This window comes from Artemia franciscana, chromosome 14, assembly GCF_032884065.1.
Source record: "Artemia franciscana chromosome 14, ASM3288406v1, whole genome shotgun sequence".
Lineage (NCBI taxonomy): Eukaryota > Metazoa > Arthropoda > Branchiopoda > Anostraca > Artemiidae > Artemia > Artemia franciscana.
Genome location: NC_088876.1, coordinates 1,958,456 through 1,976,859, shown reverse-complemented (window position 1 = coordinate 1,976,859; position 18,404 = coordinate 1,958,456). Strand labels below are relative to the sequence as shown.

Genomic DNA, 18,404 nt, shown 5'->3' with positions numbered 1-18,404 from the left:
AATCCTCAAACAGATGACGAAGAAAAAAAAACAAGAAAAAAGAGGACATATCAGTGCTACCCATACAAAAAAACGAGTTCCTTGTTCAATATTGGGGGGGTATACTTTCCTATATAAGGGTTTCGATAATGTAGATTCCAACGCTGCGGTTTTCATTTCGATCCGACACCATTTTTAGTATTTTCAATCAATTTTTTGAAATACCCAAAAATGTGTTTTCACAATAAACTTTTAACATGAAGATTAATCGAGATCAACGTTGCATTTCCTTAATCACCTTTAATGGCAGTTTTTCCTCACTTTACAGTTTTCTTCTTTTTCAAACAGCGTTTTTGTAAGTTTTCGGTTACTATGGGCTGAACTCCATTCTTTACTAGGTACCGAATGCTACAATCATAACAGAAAATTGACGTTGATCTCTGCTTTATAACACAGAACTCGCTCGGAGTTCAATTTCAGTAGCCGCACGGTCTAGAAATATACTGAGATTACGCTTCAGAGTCTCCAGCAAAGAAGGAGTCTCCAGAAAGTCTCCAGTCTCCAGAGTCTCCAGCTCCAGAAAGAAGATGGCTGCTACAACCTAGTAAAGAATGGAACTAACTACAACCCGCAGTAACAGGAGTTTAAAAACACGTTTTCAAAAAAAATTGCGAAGTGAAGAAAAATCTATTGAAAATTAGAAACGATAACATAGGTCCACCTTAACGGTAAAAGTTTATTGCAAAATACAACCCCCGGGAGCTTTGGAACTTCTTGAACACGATTAGCATCTCCATATCTAGGACACTGCTACAACCTAGTAAACTAGTTTACTGCTACAACCTAGTAAAGAATGGAACTAACTACAACCCGCAGTAACAGGAGTTTAAAACACGTTTTCAAAAAAAATTGCGAAGTGAAGAAAAATCTATTGAAAATGAGAAACGGTAGCATAGGTCTACCTTAACTGTAAAAGTTTATTGCAAAATACAACCCCCGGGAGCTTTGGAACTTGTTGAAAACGATTAGCGTCTCCATATCAGGGCTCCCCATTAGGAGCAACCTGGTGAAAAACGAACCCTAGCCCATAGTAACCAAAATTTTTACAAAAAATGTTTAAAGACGTGTCAGGCGAAGAAGTAATCAAACAAAAAGAAGAATCAATAGTAGTAAATTCATAAAGAGTAAGTCAAGCTCCCTAAATTTACAATTGTAACTGTTTAAAAGTTTATTTCCGTAAATCTAAATTCAGCTAAGAAAAACCTTAACCCAATTTAAATTGGGTTGGTACGAGATCTTAATGCAGGTTATCTTAAGGTCACATACTACCTTAGATAATCAAACATCCCAAAATGCTGCCAAAATTAAAATTATATTTTTCAATCGTAAAAATTCAGCTATTTAAGACATTAATTTAAGGGTCAAAATGTTTAATGTAAAAAAAAAACATCTCTTTTTTTTGATATGACAGGTTAAATGAAGGGCGAATTAAGGGAATTAGTGAGTAAAAAGGCAGGCGGAGAATATAAGGGGGGGGGATGGAGAAGAAAAGGAATTTTCTTTTTAAAATTTTGTAAATTGGCTGCCGCCATGGGGGGGGAGGATACCTGTAAAATCACTAGATAAATGTTTCATGTGAGTTACTGGTTGTTTAAATCGAATGCCTCAAAGTAAAACTTGTACAGCATAACTGCTCCCATTTGAAGATTTCTTCATATGATAGTTTTTTAATTTGTTTTGCTTGTGATTGTAGGTGGTAAATCAAGGCAGTTTTTGGCTATGAAAAAAAAAAGAAGTTGAGAAGAGTTACAGTTGAAACTTCATATCTGTACACAATTGTACCTTCAGAGCATATCATCGTCTTCAACAAAAAAATAAGATAGATAAGATTTATTCATTACGAAACAAACATACAATATTACATTTTACTATTCCCCCAATGGCTCTTTGGCCTGTAAAAAAAGGGGAAAATAAACGAGTCACTTACTCGGAGAAGAAAAAAATAAAATGAAATAAAATAAAGAGCGTATTGTATAACAGTAACGTAATTTCATCAAAATCCCTGGGGGGGGTGGACCTCATTTTCCCGAATCAAGCAAAAATGACAGCGAAAAATGAGTCATTTACTACCATAGAGGCGAAAAATTACTAAAGAAACTGACCCGTTTCTGCGGATGCTGGAATTATGGAGGCTCCTCATAGTTTTGCCAAGGTTTTTGAAGAAATAAAACTTCAGTTGGGGGAGCAAACTTGTCTCGTAGGGGGGGGGGGGGGGCAAACAGAGGTTTGGGGGGGGAGTTGTCTCCTGTCCCATGGAAAAACGCCCCTGATTGGGAATTGAAAAGAAAATATAGGAAAGAAAAATAATATTTGCAGATGCTTACGCGAGCAGTGGACAGGAGGTGCGATAAACCTCACAATCTGCTTTTAATTTAAAATCTCAATTTTTAGTTTGTTTTTTTATGACTCTTTTTTCATTGAATAAAAATTGAAAATCAAGGAAGAACTACTACCAAAACATTTGAGGCCATTTACACAATAATTTAGTTTGAGGAAATAATTTTTCGGGAGAGGAATTGGAAAATGCCGCCACTCAGCGACAGCCTCCTCAGCCTCAGCATCCAATCAAGTATATGACTATAAATTCAAATTTTTAATGCTTTAGTATTTCTGCTGATGATGACCGTTGTATATGTGGTCGAAAAATCCACACTTTTGTATGTTTTTACTGTATAGTAAATGGACTTCACCCCATTTGAACGTTTATTTGTTCGCCATAGAAAGGCAGTGTGGTCTGGAAAAAAAAAACAACCCAATTCAAGATAATACGTCGAAAATCAGCCTCCAGTTCTTCGCTAACTATAACTTTAATAAAAGTTGATCACCTGGGAATTTTGCAGGGAAGGGAAAGATTTCTAGCAGGGTGATTTTCGAATGAATTGCTGTGACAGTAATAATTGAAAGCACTTTAAAATGTGTTGATAAGAAGTAATATCTTCATTAAAACAAAAATGTTTCAACTTCAATTAGATTCGACGGCAAGGGTTTAAATTCACATGGACTCGAAAATACCACTATGTAATTTTCTGAAAATTGTTACACTACCATTTCCGGTATGAGAAAACGGTCTAGATAGGTCACGACTTTGGGAAAATTTGTTGTCTCCTCCCAGTCCCGTTAATACTTTCATAAATCATCTGCTGACTGAAATTAGAAACACTTGATCACAAATCCTTGGAATATATGGTATTGAGGTGATAATCAGATGCCATAATGAAAAGAAGAGAAGTGATTCCTTTGTGAAACTGTGGTGTGCTGAAAGTGGACTGGGTTAATCAAATTTTTATGCAGCACTAGATTAATAAATTAGCCACCTTGCTTAATATTATGTAATGGAGCGCGTCAATCAAACTGTACAACAACATCAACAGAGTGATAATATTCAACTCAAGATATTGTTATTTTGGACTGAATTTTTAGAAAAAATCTTTAAATTTGTTTTTCCCTTGCATGGTCCAGGGGCACCAATTCACGAAAATATAGGGGAAGGATTTTCTATTTTTTTTTTTTTAACAAAGGTAAAAAAAAAATAGATATTTATGAGAACCTAGGGAAGGCGGGCACTTCATTTTTCAATTTTTATAATGAAAACACGAAAAGAAAAATTTTTTGATCTTGGTAATTTAACTAAATTATATAGACTAGTTTATGCACTATATATGACTGACTATATATATATATATATATATATATATATATATATATATATATATATATATATATAGATATAGATATATATATATATGACTGACTACTGACTATATGACTGACTACTATATGATAGACTATATATGCACACGTTAAAGATGTTCTGAGAATTTTCTCTTTATTGTCTCTTTTTTCCACCGAACAAGGTTCAGTCCCCTGTTACTCCTTGTTAAAGTAACAAAATATACAGAAAAACAAGGGAGGGACATACCTAGAATTGGGTACGTCAATCCATGACGTGGAAGACCTTTTTCGATCACAGGAATCGGCTAATTTTGCATAGTTGACAGTGTCCGAATCTGCTAAGCGGGCAGATTTTCTGGACTCAATAAGGCGTATCTCTTCTAAACTTTTCTTCGTTTCAATGTGACTCTGCAAAATCAAAAAAACTTTTTAGGCATTTGAAGCCAAACGAAAGTACAAAACACTTAAAAAAAAAAGAAGATACCAGCCTCACAAGAACACAAAATAGTCTTTGATTGTCAGGGAAAAGTACAAGCTGAACTAGGACTGACTGAAATACCAATGACGAAAAACATTTTATTTTTTTACCCTTGGACGCATTTTAGGTCTATTTGATACCTGATAACCGAGAGTTCATAAGTTGTTTTTTTTTCCTTTCGGCTGTTTCAACTTACGAGGTCTTTGAGGCAAAACCACGTTTAGTCAGCGTTAACACGTTGAACTGTAAAGAAAAAGAAAAACGGATTCGTCAAGTTTGGCAAGTCTGGGGGTTGCATTGAGCAAAGGTTGAGAGTTGGGATGAACGGAGATGAGGTAAACTAGGATTCAATTACATGTGGACCATGAAAATGAGCGAAAATAGGCGAAATAATTAACGAGAATAGGCAATAACGATATAGGGAAAAGTCAACAAATCTGAAATTAGAGGAAAAATATAACGAAGCATGGATTGAGACTAAATTCTAGACAGAAATAGCCTTTAAATTGTGAACTTCTAACAGCACTATATGGTTAAAGAGCAGAGGCGTAATTTACTATGGGGCAGGAGGAATATACCCCCTCCAGACCTCAGTTTGCCTCCCCCGGCTGAAATTTAGGGTCTGCGAAAATCATTGTCAAAACCAAAATAAGCCTGCATAATTCAAGCATCCAGAGAAACAGATCATTTTCTTTGGTATTTATTTGCCCTTGTGACACCACATGGCTCATTTTTTATGAGTTTTATCAAGTCTATTTGTGCAGCTCCCTGACACGCCTACCAGTTTTTATCGTTTTAGCACGTCCAGAAGCACCAAACTCGCCAAAGCACTGAGCCCCCCCCCCAACTCCCCCAAATAGAGCAAATCCAGTACGGTTACGTCATCTAAGACAGTACGGATCAGTATCTAAGACATTTGCCTATTCTATCCACCAAGCTTCATCCCGATTCCTCCACTCCAAGTGTTTTTCCAAGATTTCCCCCTCCAACTCCCCCAATGTCAACAGATATGGTCGGGATTTGAAATAAGAGCTCTGAGACATGAATTCCTTCTAGATATTAAATTTCATTAAGATCCGGTCGCCCGTTCTTAAGTTAAAAATACCTCAATTTTTCTAATTCTTCCAAATTAACATCCCCTAGCTTCTCCAAAGAGAACGGATCACGAACCCAATTTTCATGTTTTCCAAGAATTCCGGTTTCCCCCTCCAACTCCCCCCTATGTCACAGGATCTGGTCGGAATTTAAAATAAGAGATTTAAAGCACAAGATACTTCAAAATATCAAATTTCATTAAGATCTGGTCACCCGTTCGTGTTACAAATACCTCATTTTTCCGAATTACCCCCTCCCAACTCCACCAAAGAGAGCGGATCCGGTTATATCAGTCACGTATCTTAGACTTGTTTTCATTCTTCCCATCCAGTTTCATCCTGATCACTCCGCTTTAAATATTTTCTAAGATTTCCGGTCCTCCCCCCCCCCCCAGATGACGCTGGATCCGGTTGAGATTAAAATAAGAGATCTGAGTTACGAGGTCCTTCTAAATATGAACTTTCATGAAGATCCGATCACTCCTTCGTATGTTAAAAATACGTCATTTTTTCTAATTTTTCAGAATCCCCCCCCCCAATAGAGCGGATCTCATTTTTTTAATTTTTTAGAATTACCCCCCCCCCCCAAACTAGCCCAAAGAGAGTGGACCCGTTCCGGTTATGTCAATCATGTATCTAGGACTTGAGCTTATTTTTCCCACCAAGTTTCATCCTAATCTCTCCGCTTTAAGCAGTTTCCAAGATTTCCGATTCCCCCGTCCCCCCATTGACACTGGATCCAGTCGGGATTTAAAATAAGATATCTAAGCTACGAGGTCCTTCTAAATATAAAATTTCATTAAGATGTGATCACTCCTTCGTAAGTTAAAAATACCTCATTTTTTCTAATTTTTCAGAATTAACCCTAGCCCCCCCCCCCCCAACTCCCCCAAAGAGAGCGGATCCGCTCCGGTTACGTCAGTCACGTATCTTAGACTTGTTTTTATTCTTCCCATCCAGTTTCATCCTGATCTCTCTGCTTTAAGTATTTTCTAAGATTTCCGGTCCCCCACCCCAATGACGCTGGATCCGGTTGAGATTTAAAAAAAGAGATCTGAGTTACGAAGTCCTTTTGAATATGAGGTTTCATGAAGATCCGATCACTCTTTCGTAGGTTAATTCCCACAAATAGAGCGGATCCGTTCTAATTATATCAATCACGTATCTAAGACTTTTGCTTATTTTCCCCACCAAGTTTCATCTCGATCCCTCCGCTCTAAGTATTTTCCATGATTTTAGGTTCAATCCCCCAAACTCCCCCGATGTCACCAGATCCAGTCGGGATTTAAAATAAGAGCTTTGAGACACGATATCCTTCTAAATATCAAATTTCATTAAGATCTGATCAACCATTCGTAAGTTAAAAATACTTCATTTTTTCAATTTTTCCGAATTAACCGACCCCCCACTCCCCCCCCAGATGGTCAAATCGGGAAAAAGACCATTTCTAATTTAACCTGGTCCGGTCCCTGATACGCCTGCCAAATTTCATCGCCCTAGCTTACCTGGAAGTGCCTAAAGTAGCAAAACCGGGACCGACAGACAGACAGGATTTTCGATTGCTATATCTCAGTTGGTTAATACCAAGCGCCATAAAAACCGTACTTGTCGGTTATTAACACCCAAGAAGTGAAGTTAGGTTAATCCTAATGAAATGTAACAAAATATGATGATAAAATGAGATAATCGTGCAGCTTTGATGTTCTCATTGAAGCTTTTTCCCCTACGTGGATCAGTAGCGACAATTGTATTGGTGGTGGTTTTATATGTTTTTAGTTTAGAGTTTTCTTTCTTTTTATCTTGTGCTGAGGACGCCTAGTTTGGATACAGGCGAAATATCCGCGATATTTTAATCTTTTCTCTCTACTGGCCGCAGTCCCGTTTGAGGTTTTTTTGTGGAGTTTTATCTCTCTTTGTTGTTTGTTGATGATAAAATAATACTATAGAAACAAAATCACGAAAACCTAACCTAACCCAACATAACGTAACCTAACCTAACACCCACCCCCTAATGTGTAAATATATAGCCCAAATTATACAAGGCCTATGCATTATGTCTAAGTCCAATGCATTGTCGTCCGTCACTTGATTTGTGGCTATGAAACCGGTTTTCTGAGATGTAACCTAAGCGTAATTCTTGCATGTGTTTCCAATAACCGACAAGCACCATAAAAACAAACCACAAACACAGTAGAAGATACAAGTTAAAAATAGGTAAATTATGTGAAACTTGTAAAATCTTCAGATCTTGAGGAAGGGGGGGGGTGGCAAAAATAATTTGCCAACTGGTTTCCCTTTTATTAGGAAAAAGCTATTCTCATATCAGGCACGTACGCATGCTAAGGTGCATCAGGCCAGCCCCCTACTTGAGATCTGAACATTTTATGAGTTTCACAAAACTCACCTATTTTTAACTTGTATCCCCTCTCCACAAAAAAGGTCATGTGCGCTTACATGCTATAGGCTGCGGATTAAAAAAAAAAAGAATATAAAAAAATGAGATGCTGTATTAAGAGATATATGTGTTGCAAATCAGTGATGTTTTATGTCATCTATGCCTCGATGCGTTGGCAAAGTTTCAATTATACGAAATTGCGATGTTGACTAGGCATCTTATTAACATCAAGCGCTCTCACGGAGAAATACATATTAAAAAGGAAATAATAACCCCGTTTGCAAGCAGAAAATGGGGCTGGAGGAAATTTCCTCTGAGGTTGGTCCGAAATATCGCAAAAATAAAAATCACAGGGCAAAAAAAATGTTTTCTCCCTCTCCCCAAGAAAGGGAGAAAAAGGACCCGTGTAAACCCTGCCGGACCCGTATTATTTTAGACCATATCAAAGCCTTCCAAAATCCACATCCATAGAAAAAGAACAAGTTCTGAACAATTACGGGTTAAGTAATATAAGATATTCTATAATATATGATTATAATATTTAATAAGAGAGGGTATATAAAAGATATATTTTTAGTTTTGAAGCACTAAGGACACTAAAATTGAAATCTTCTTTATATTGGTTATATGGAAACGTTTAAAAAATTGATAAAACCGGGAACTGAATTATTATTGAAAACGACCTCCATAAGCAGTAATGTTGTTTTACACTTAACGAGTGTAATTTTGAAAATAATGAACGTGTGTGAAAAACAAGCAGAAAATCAGAAAAATATATATCATCACGGAGCTCTAGAAACTGTAACTTTCCTGCAAGGCTGTATCCAGGAGGGGGTTTGACCCCCCAAGAAAAATAAAAAAAATTTGTCCGACTAGGAACACCTCCCTCAAAAAAATACTGGATACGACCCTGCTTTCCTGGTTGCCATAGCAGAACAAAAACACTGACTTAAATCCAAGATATTCATTAATAAAGATATCATGAAAACTGTTTAAGGTTATACACTTTAGATTATTATTTAAGTGACTTCCTTCAAAAGTATCTTTTTAAATTATCCCGTTAGGCTATATTTTGCTATATTTATTCATTTAGTGGAAATCAAATTTTTAAAAAAAGTTTTTTTTTTGTTTTGCTATATTTATTCATTTAGTGGAAATTCAATTAAAAAAACAAGTTTTTTAGGGTGCCACCCATGTGACACCTCTTAACCCACGTGGCGCGTAATATCTGATGGAAATTATTTTTAGACGTGCAAAAACGCATGGATGGTGTAAAGACATCCGTGTCTTTACGATATCCGTAGGTTTCTTAAAGAAAATAAGGGAAAAGGGAACTTCCTGGGAGGGTATGAAGAGGGAGACGTTGAATAGATTAGGATGGAGGATGAGCGTGCGTAGCTTTGGTGGCCTCAGTCGGTTTGGTGCTGCGGTGGGCTGTCAGTTGTAATAGTTGTAGAAACCCGCGGATAACCTCAAACAACTGGATAAAAACCAACTATAGCTCTAGCACGGTTCAATATTGGAAAAAAGTGTTCGATGCAACCATTGGTTTTGGGCACAATCAAAAACTTCTTGTTGTTTTGAGCTGCATAATCTTCACCCAATTCAACCTGGTATCGAACCCTGGGTCCTATATTAACCACGCAGAAGCCAGTCCACTGCGCAAACACACAATTTAAAAACAAATTGGTCATGAAACTGGATAGAAAACCTTGGTTGTCAAAACAATGCAACACGGTTGCAACTTCAAATCTGACACCAAGTGAAAGTGTTTTTGAAATTAAACTCATCCTGGTCCACAAGATAAAGGATAAAGAAAAACCAGTATTTTTTGCGTTGCATTTTGGTCCAAGAACCATTTGGCAACAAATTGTTATTTTGGACTCATCTCTATTCAAACCTGTTTTCTTGTTTGAACATAAATTAGACTATAACATGGGTGATACGTACTATTTTGAAGCGCAGAATTCTACTAAAATAAATGCAATAATTGCGTATATTCTGGGTTTATTTATAGTTAACTGTCTAAAAATGTCGAAGGCATTGATTATGAAAAGTGGCCAACCCTTATTTGTGAGAAAATGTTGAAATGCTTAATAGATGGGAAAATTTAGGATTTAAAGAAATTTATTTGGTGGAAACATCAAAAAAAGTTTCGTAATTTACCAGCAACTCAGAATCAGGCACATAGGCAGTTTGTCAGTGGGAGGGGCAGTAATAACAGACGAGCTTTCTACCTCCAGGGTCTTGTCCAGGGTCTTGTGAATGGGCGCCCCTAGTTCATCGTTGCAGCGACAGCTGCCACCTAGTAAAAAACAAACCGCGACTCATAGTAACCAAAAATGTATAAACAATTAAAATTTCACTGAATAAAAATGTCAAGTGGAAAAAAATGCCATTTGATGCTGATTCAGGAATGGTAACTACGATTTGGATTAACTTTAATGTTTTAGTCCATTGCAAAACAAATTTCAGGATATAGCCTGAAAACCATCAAGAACGGTGTCGGATCAAAACTACTCCATTGGAATCACATCCAAGACAGCTATTCCCCCCCCATCCCCCTGAACAAAAACTACGTCGGCAGGCCATGTCCGATATGGTCAAACTTCTGGAATAACTGTTGCAAACCGATTACTAAAACCTAAGCCATTCTCAAAAGGGCTCCTCATATATATATATATATATATATATATATATATATATATATATATATATATATATATATATATATATATATCTGGCTCGTACGCAGGGGTGGGGAGGCCTTCGGGCCCGGCCCCCCTCCGAAATTTTGTGAAATGTTTAATTTCCCCATGGTTTCTTGGGATTTCTGGCATAAGTAGGACATTCATTAAAAATTTAGATACAGATGTGAAGCCCTTTTTTTGGATTTTACAGCATGCAATTAAACGGTCAAGTCATTGCCCAATTATTAACTCATTTTCTGTCTAACTTTTTACCTTCTTTGAAGTAATTAGCGATTGTACTGTTATTTTTTTTCGTAAAGAGAGTTTGCTTACCACAGCAAAATAGAATTATGCTTGATATTAGGGTGTTTATCCCCCCTTTTCAGGATAAAGTACAGCTTTCAATGGATCAATTTTGGAAACTATCATTTTTCATTAAAATCGACGTTTTCGCAATAGAAGAACTACCCCCCACAGCACCCATATTGCACTATTGACCCTAAAATTTCCATTTCGGTGGGATATAATAGATTAATTCACTGGTTCTGAATCGCTATGAACATAACCTGAGCCTAAAACGTACTTTTGAGGCTTCAGTCTTTCGCCCCCCCCCCATTCGCTACAATACTACAGATTAAAAGTTAATCTGTATTTTCTGATGTACGTGCTTTTTGCATTTATTTAGCTACTAAATAAAAAAAAAGTGCTTCTTTATATCTGCTGTTTCGAAGGTTTTGCCCCCACCCCGAAAAAAAGTCCTGCGTACGTGCCTGATATATATATACACATATATATATATATATATATATATATATATATATATATATATATATATATATATTGCTCTGTCGATCATCCCTTTGAGACCGGCTTAGCAATAGCTTTTTGGCAGTTAAATCAAAAGTGGGCGAAAATCTGGGGGGCACCCACATTTCTACACCTAGTTTACATCTCAGAGCACGACGTATGCCACATAGTTCAACCACGCTTGGCACAATATCGGCCTTGTTTTGCACAGTTTACACCATGCTTGGCAAACTTCCACCACCTGGTGTAAGTGATTCCTGAAAAGTGGGCGTAAAATTTAATATACTACCTATAGGCCTAACGGCACCATTTCCTTCATAGGGGTTAATGGACAATGACCAGAGTGTCACAACGAACCCTGAAGAAAATAATCTTTTTTTCCCTTTTTAAGTAAATTACTACCACAAATAACACGTTTAATGACTTATGCATAGTAAGTCAACTCAACATTAAAACCAAGTTACCAAACTTACCCCCACATAAAGTATTGATGTGTAGTAGGTCAACTCAAGTTCAAAACCTGCACCGTCTGAATATCTGTTTTACACCACCCTTGGAGTGTTTTAATTTTTTGAAAATTCTAGTTTATTCGTGTTTTTATTTTGTATATATTTTTTCCTGTTTTTGAATATGTCTTTTTTTTTTTGATACTCCATCGCCATACCTTTGTGTTATTGATGGGTTATAAAATACATTCATTCATAATGACTGGGGATGATCCAAGCGATTCTTTGGATTATTTATTTCTCGGAGGGGAAGGACAGAATTTTAGCAGTTATTTAGTCTATCTTGACAAGTTTCATATTACTCTTGAGGAGGCACCCCATTTCAGAAATCACATACACTAGATGGCACGTGTCAAGTGCGGCAGAAGTGCACCAAAGATGGCAGAAATTGTGCCAAAAGCCTTGAAACTGTGAGGCGCACGCAGCGTTCAGATATGTGGACGAGGTGGCAGTAAGTGGGCACCCCCTGTATTTTTTCATACGATACCAGGCACTGATTTAATTTATAAACGAAGTAGCTATCTATATATCTCCCTGTATTCTCAACCATTAAGCCTTGTGTTGGGGGGAAAGGGTAGGAGATCTATGACAAATTTACTCTCATTGCACATTCTTTCGATTATTATGGAGACGCTTTCACATAATCCCATCAACGGAATAAAATTTCCATTCATCGGTGGGTTGCCCCAGCTGAAAATAAACTACTGTATTAGGAGAGACAAATCCCACTGCAGCACCACACGCGTTATTTAAATTTATTGTTGAATAAATCTACCTCTTGTTCAATATTGATCCTGCCACGTTGAAAGCCTTGGTCAGAAGATGCTTCCATTATTGATTTTTTCTCATTCTTTTCGAACATGACGTCATTCTCCGGGGAAGTCCCGCTATTAGAATAAATCCCGCGTGAAATACCGTTATTTTTCCAAGAGTAACCGGCTTTTTTTAATTGCCCAAAACGATGAGATTATAAATGTCGGATAGAAGAAGGTTGCTCTGAAGACAGTTGTTACATAATTTATTCATTCTTTTGTCATATGAGCGGTGTTAGTTTTCCTATCCTAGTGACAAGCAGTTGATATGCACTTTTAAGAGGGGAACATTTCAGGAATTTTGTAGCAAAGTCTTCCAAACATGGATCTTCTACACCTACAAAACCTAAAAGATGGTAAATTATCTGGTACTCCCGTACGATCCAGAACGCACTCGAGAAGTGAAGTTAGGTTAATCATAATAAAGTATACAAAAACATAATGAAAATATAATACTTTAGCTTACATAATAATATAGTTTGGGTTTTGTATTTGTTATCAGGGGAAGGGATGGGTAAAGTAACCTGATGTAACCTCACCCCCTCCTAATGTACACATATATAGCCCAAAATACAAGTCCAATGGTGAGGTTTATATTGTAATTCCTTGCGTTTTAAAAGTAATTTTCATCCCTTTACCATTTAGCCTTTGCAAATAAAGATTATTTTCAAAGAGATTATAGACCTAGACCCAAGGGCATCAAATGAGGAGAGGGTAGTTGTGACCATCTATGTTTTGAAAAAAAAAATCTTTTTTGGTACTTTCAATGCAAGATAATCTTTTGTGGCATTTCTCATGGAAATAATAAAAAAAATAATAAGATTATCCCCCATTATTTGAAAATACATTTTACCCCTCACCCTACATTTTTGTGAATTGGCTCCACCGTTTAGAGCATGCACGTGTGCGGGATTTTTGTTTTGCTTTTGATGTTTTGAAAGGGGTCAATATGAAAAAAATGTCTTATTTCCGAATTTTACGGTAAACACTCGAGAAGTTTGCTTAGCTGAATCAGACAATAACCGGTTTACCATTCTCTATTCACAGACAACAGTTTTAGTTCATTGAAATGAACTACGTTCTATGCACATTCCAATTCAGGGTAATAGGGTATATAGCTATTTGCATACTAGGGGGTGGAGTAAAGTTCATTTCCAACGCAAATAAATGTTAAATTTGGAGTCCAAGCTTCTGACTATAGAGCTAATTTTGAACTTTATCGCAACTCCACTCCTGTATGTGCAAGTACATACTCTGTTTAATGTATATTTTTGTTTCTAAAGCATTGTATTTTCATCATATTTTTGCATATTTTATTAGGTTAGGATTAACTAACTTCACTTCTCGAGTGTATACCATATGATACGGAAGTACCAAAAATGTTATTTAATAACCTGAATAATAAGTGACCAGAAATTCAAATACATTTCTGATATCGAGAGTGATTTCAGCAGGCCCCGAGCCCCCCTCTCACCTAAGTATATCCCTGATCTAGGTAGGCTAGTTTTGACTTAGGCCTAGATTTCGTTACTAAGCTCGTTACTAAAAAAAAACAGTATCCGATTGGCAATATATATTTAAAACTAAAAACCCTCACAACTTGTTACCAAAGAGGAAGTGGGAAGAATTGTATATATCAATGAATAGCTAAAAACCTAAGCTGTGCATCAATATAGTTATTATCAAAATTATTTAAGAATAAAAAAAACTTTAAATAATTAGTTTATTGACTAGCCTACAAGGACCTCTTTGTGGACCTGCTTTTGACATGCAGGCAAGAGGAAAGGGTCGTGCCGGACTCCACGCTTGAGACATTTAGTGTTCTTTGTAAACATATCGCATCTTTGAAATAATTTACTCAAAACGCTTCTCAAAAGAAGAAACACCAACTGTCGGTTTTGGGGTAGATTCGGCTGTTTATTGCCTTTGAGTAGCCTATATAACAGGCTACTCAAATGGCTCAAAAGAAGAAACACCATCTGTCGGTTTTGGGATATATTCGGCTGTTTATTGCCTGCGAGTAGCCTATACAATAGGCAACTCAAATGGCTGTTTGCCATTGAACTGCTTTCCAAATTTAATAATCGATACCGTTGCAATGAGACAGTTCCCCTCCTAGCGCCTGGATATTACCCCATTGTTCAGTATCTAGGTCAAGTTCATTTAATCCTATTATAGGGTCTAAAAAGATGGTTAAAATCTTGCATGTGAATGGGTTTAGTAGATGGGTGATTACAACCCCTCTCCGCAAATACATGCCTGTTACAGTCAGACCAAATGCGATTACTTATAGACCCCGCAGTGACCTCATCAGCAACCGAAGCAAATTTTTTAGTTACGTGACTGAATGTTCAACTGAATTCTACGAAATGCCGGCATCTCGACACATTTGGAGGGCCACTGATAACTTATAGGCTACCTAAGACCCGAAAGCAGGTAGCCTAGATCCAGCTTGGAAGTGAGACATGGGCCCAAGAAGCCTTAAAGCCGGACACTTCAAAAGAACCCCGCGATTCTTACTATGGTTATACCCTATTTGGGTAATCACTTGCTTTCCTACTTTGAAAAGCTAGACCCCCCTCCAAATAATTTTCCAGCGTAAGTGGTAATAAAAATAAAAAAAAGGTACTCACAGAAGGAGAATTCCAATGACTTCTAATCACCACCTCATCAGCAGAAACTTGTCTCACAACAGTCCCAACCACTTCTCGTCCTTGATGGGTCCAATACACAACCTGGCCTGGTTTTAAAACCCCCACTTCTGTCACATTCTGAAACCCCGGCCCAACCATTTGATGTTTAAAATATTCCTGCGGTGGCAAACTGCCACTATCAAATCTGACTGAATATTTAGTTATCGACCTACCAGGGCCACTTTCTGTGGTAGTCATAGCTTGTATCACACCAGTACAAAAAATACCACTTAATTTATCTGGAGCACTAACACGAGTACCAACAATAGAACGTTTTGCTATTCTACGTCCCATCGACATTTTTTCCAACGCACTATCTAGAAGTCACTATCTCTTGGCGTCACGGGACCTGTTTCCGAATCAGGGCTTCCACTCTCGAATCTCAAAATTCGGGGACAAGTTTAAGAAATTCGGGGAGTTTTCGGGGACAAGTCTTCAAGATTCGGGGAATTTTCGGGGGCATGTTCAAAATAGAATTTTGTTACAAAATTTGGGAGCCAAAATTGGTTATAGCTTCGTTTTCAGCCTCAAGTAGGGCTTGGATCCGCGTACTAAATTAAGTTTTTAACAGAATAGGTTCTAGAGCTAGGGTACGGGATTGGAAGCCATAGCCAAAAACGATTTTTGCTGGTATTGCAGACAAAATCTCAGAACTATTTTTAAATAAATTAAAAAAAATAGGCTGAATGACACTGCAATTTTGTTGCTTTAGGTTCTATATTATCTTTGCTGCTTTATTCCCATAGCCCGAAAACAAAATTCTTATGTCATTTATTTTCAGAAAGACGACGAAAATAAAGTAGCCTATAGAAAGGCAATAATCTCGTACAAAGCAATAACATGTGCAATGATTTCTCGAAATTAATGAATATTCTTCGGCAAGCAAACATGAACTTACACCAGAAATTTAATTTTTAAAAATCACCTGAAAGCAAGGAACAGAATCAAAAATTAAAACGAATAGAAACGATAAAATAGTGAGAGGACTGTCCCCTTCTAAACGCCCAACTATTCATGCTGAAGTTTTTTAGTACTTAAGCTTCTCATTTTTCAATCGTTTTGGAAGTTGTTCTTACAGAATCGGGACTAAGTCTGAACTTAAGCGTAAAGAAAAAGGGGGCTATCCCCTTCATATATATAATATTTTTTTTGTTCATTTTTATGTTGCTACTTGCGCGTACTTTCAGACGGAAAAAATATTTTATTTTATTTCAAACAGTTTTTTAAAAATGCCAGGAAATCCAGCTCTATCTCCACAGAAAAATTATTTCTCTCCCAGGAAAAATCGTCTAGACAATTCAATACCGTTAAAGATTTATCCCGGACAAATACCATAAAGATCCCCACGCGTAAGATTCGGTTTAAAAAGATAAACTTAAAATAAATAAAACGAATTTTTGTTTAGGATACCTGGCCAATCTGTTTTTTCTCTGATTGGTTGAAATATATACAGGTTTTATTTTCTTGACTGGTGTTTCAAAAGCCTTTTCGGTCTGGCGGTTCTACCTAGCTTCAAACACTTAGGCCTGCTTAAATCCTAGAGTGGAAATCAGCTTTTTCAATTTCTTCTGGACCAAAAAGGGAGTATTTTGGGATGGGGGAGCCAAAAGAATTTTTCGAATGATCAAATATGTATTTGCAACAAACCTTGCTCGTACTATTCTGTGCAGGAAAAAATAAAGCCTTCAAGTTTCAATTATACAAAAAAAAATATGTCATTGAAAACTGCCACGAAGAGGCTCAATATCAGCTAAACTAAGCACACTACCTACGACCTAGGGAGCCACAAAACCAGAAATAAGCGTAGCTGCTTCTTCAGCAGTTGCAGAAGCCTTAACATTTGACAGAAGCTTCGTCATTTCACGGTCAAGGACAAGAGAAGAGGAACTGAGATTGAGTCTCTTCATTCCCACTTTGGTCTGAAGACTACACGCAACCGATATTGTCGCCAACAGTTTCGTTTATCTGTTTTCAAATCTTTGAGGGCACTGAACAAGCGTTCTGCTGTAACGTTAGAAAATGGCAGTGCACACATGTAATTATTATTATTATTAATTTATTACCCGTCAAAAACGGAAAAGACGGAGTATATAAAAGAAAAAGAAAGAAAAGCACAAAAATTTAAATACACTTCCACTACAAATATTGTAAAATAACACTAGTCCAGGGGTGGTTGGCTCTTAAGACATTGGTACTGAATTTGGAGATTCTTCTCTCTATGGCCATGGAATGGTTGGTGACCTTATATTTCCTGGAGATGTCGCCATTGCTTTGCCACAAAGGGAGACGCAGGAGAAACTTATCATATCTGTAAAATGCGCCGCAAATGGCTTTCTTTTCGGTAGCTTTGAATATTTTCCAGAAGGGAACCAGAGCAAGCAGATGGGGGGTAGTAAAAGCATTGTATAGCCGGGCAAGGAGAGGACGATTGAAACGATACTTATTGGCAACAAGTAATCCGTAAGACGTTCATAGAGGGGAACAGAGGTGGTTTGTCAGTGCTGAGCATGTGTCCTTCAATGTAGAAGAAATAGGAAGGCCAAGATACGTAAGGGACTCACAAAGCTTAATCAGAGTGTTGCCAATTTTAATGGAGAGGTTGATTGAAAGTTCATTTTTTGAACCATTGAAGAACAGAAGTTCTGTTTTAGATTCGTTGAAGGAAAGTCCGATCTACTTGTATGCCACTGCAAGTGAGTCATAATTTTGTTGAAATAAAGATACCTAACGAGAAACATGGAGAATATCATCAGCAATGTTCAGCAGCGAAAAATTAATCCCACGGAAAAAGCACGACGGCTTTATTACTTGCTGTGCTTTGATAATAGCGTTATTAAACAGTGATGGAGAAGTTTTGCCACCTCGACGTACGCCTTTGTTGACAATCAGCATTTCTTTACAAGGAAAACTGCCAGACGGAGAGGGGATCAGGATAACAGCCGAGAGCTTATTGTACATACTGTAAACAGGGGAAAGGATGCAAGAGGAAACACCTCGCTGAAGGGCTTTGAGCAGGATATGGCCATGGATGCCAGAATCGAAGGCTCTACTAACATCAAGTGCTCCAAAGACGAGAAGATCACCATTTTTATCTGCATCAATAAGAAGATTTGCAAGAACGCTGTGAACGTGTTTCCGTCCTGAGTGCTTTTTGAAACCGAAGTGGTTGTCTGGAGTAGTGCATCAAAGTGCAATTTCATCAAAAATAAGGGATTCAA

General features: G+C 37.2%; 1 protein-coding gene across 1 annotated transcript in view; it reads right to left on the bottom strand.

Annotated features, from left to right (window-relative positions):
• The window catches only part of LOC136035171 (zinc finger protein 704-like), a 115,868-nt gene extending 100,321 nt beyond the window's left edge, over positions 1 to 15,547 (bottom strand). Inside the window, exons 1-2 of the mRNA XM_065716743.1 lie at positions 15,127 to 15,547; positions 3,959 to 4,119 (exon numbers count right to left, since the gene is read on the bottom strand). Coding sequence (XP_065572815.1) covers positions 3,959 to 4,119; positions 15,127 to 15,486 — 521 coding nt within the window. The 5' untranslated portion in view covers positions 15,487 to 15,547. The remainder of the gene's footprint in view (positions 1 to 3,958; positions 4,120 to 15,126) is intronic.
• Positions 15,548 to 18,404: the final 2,857 nt, after the last annotated feature.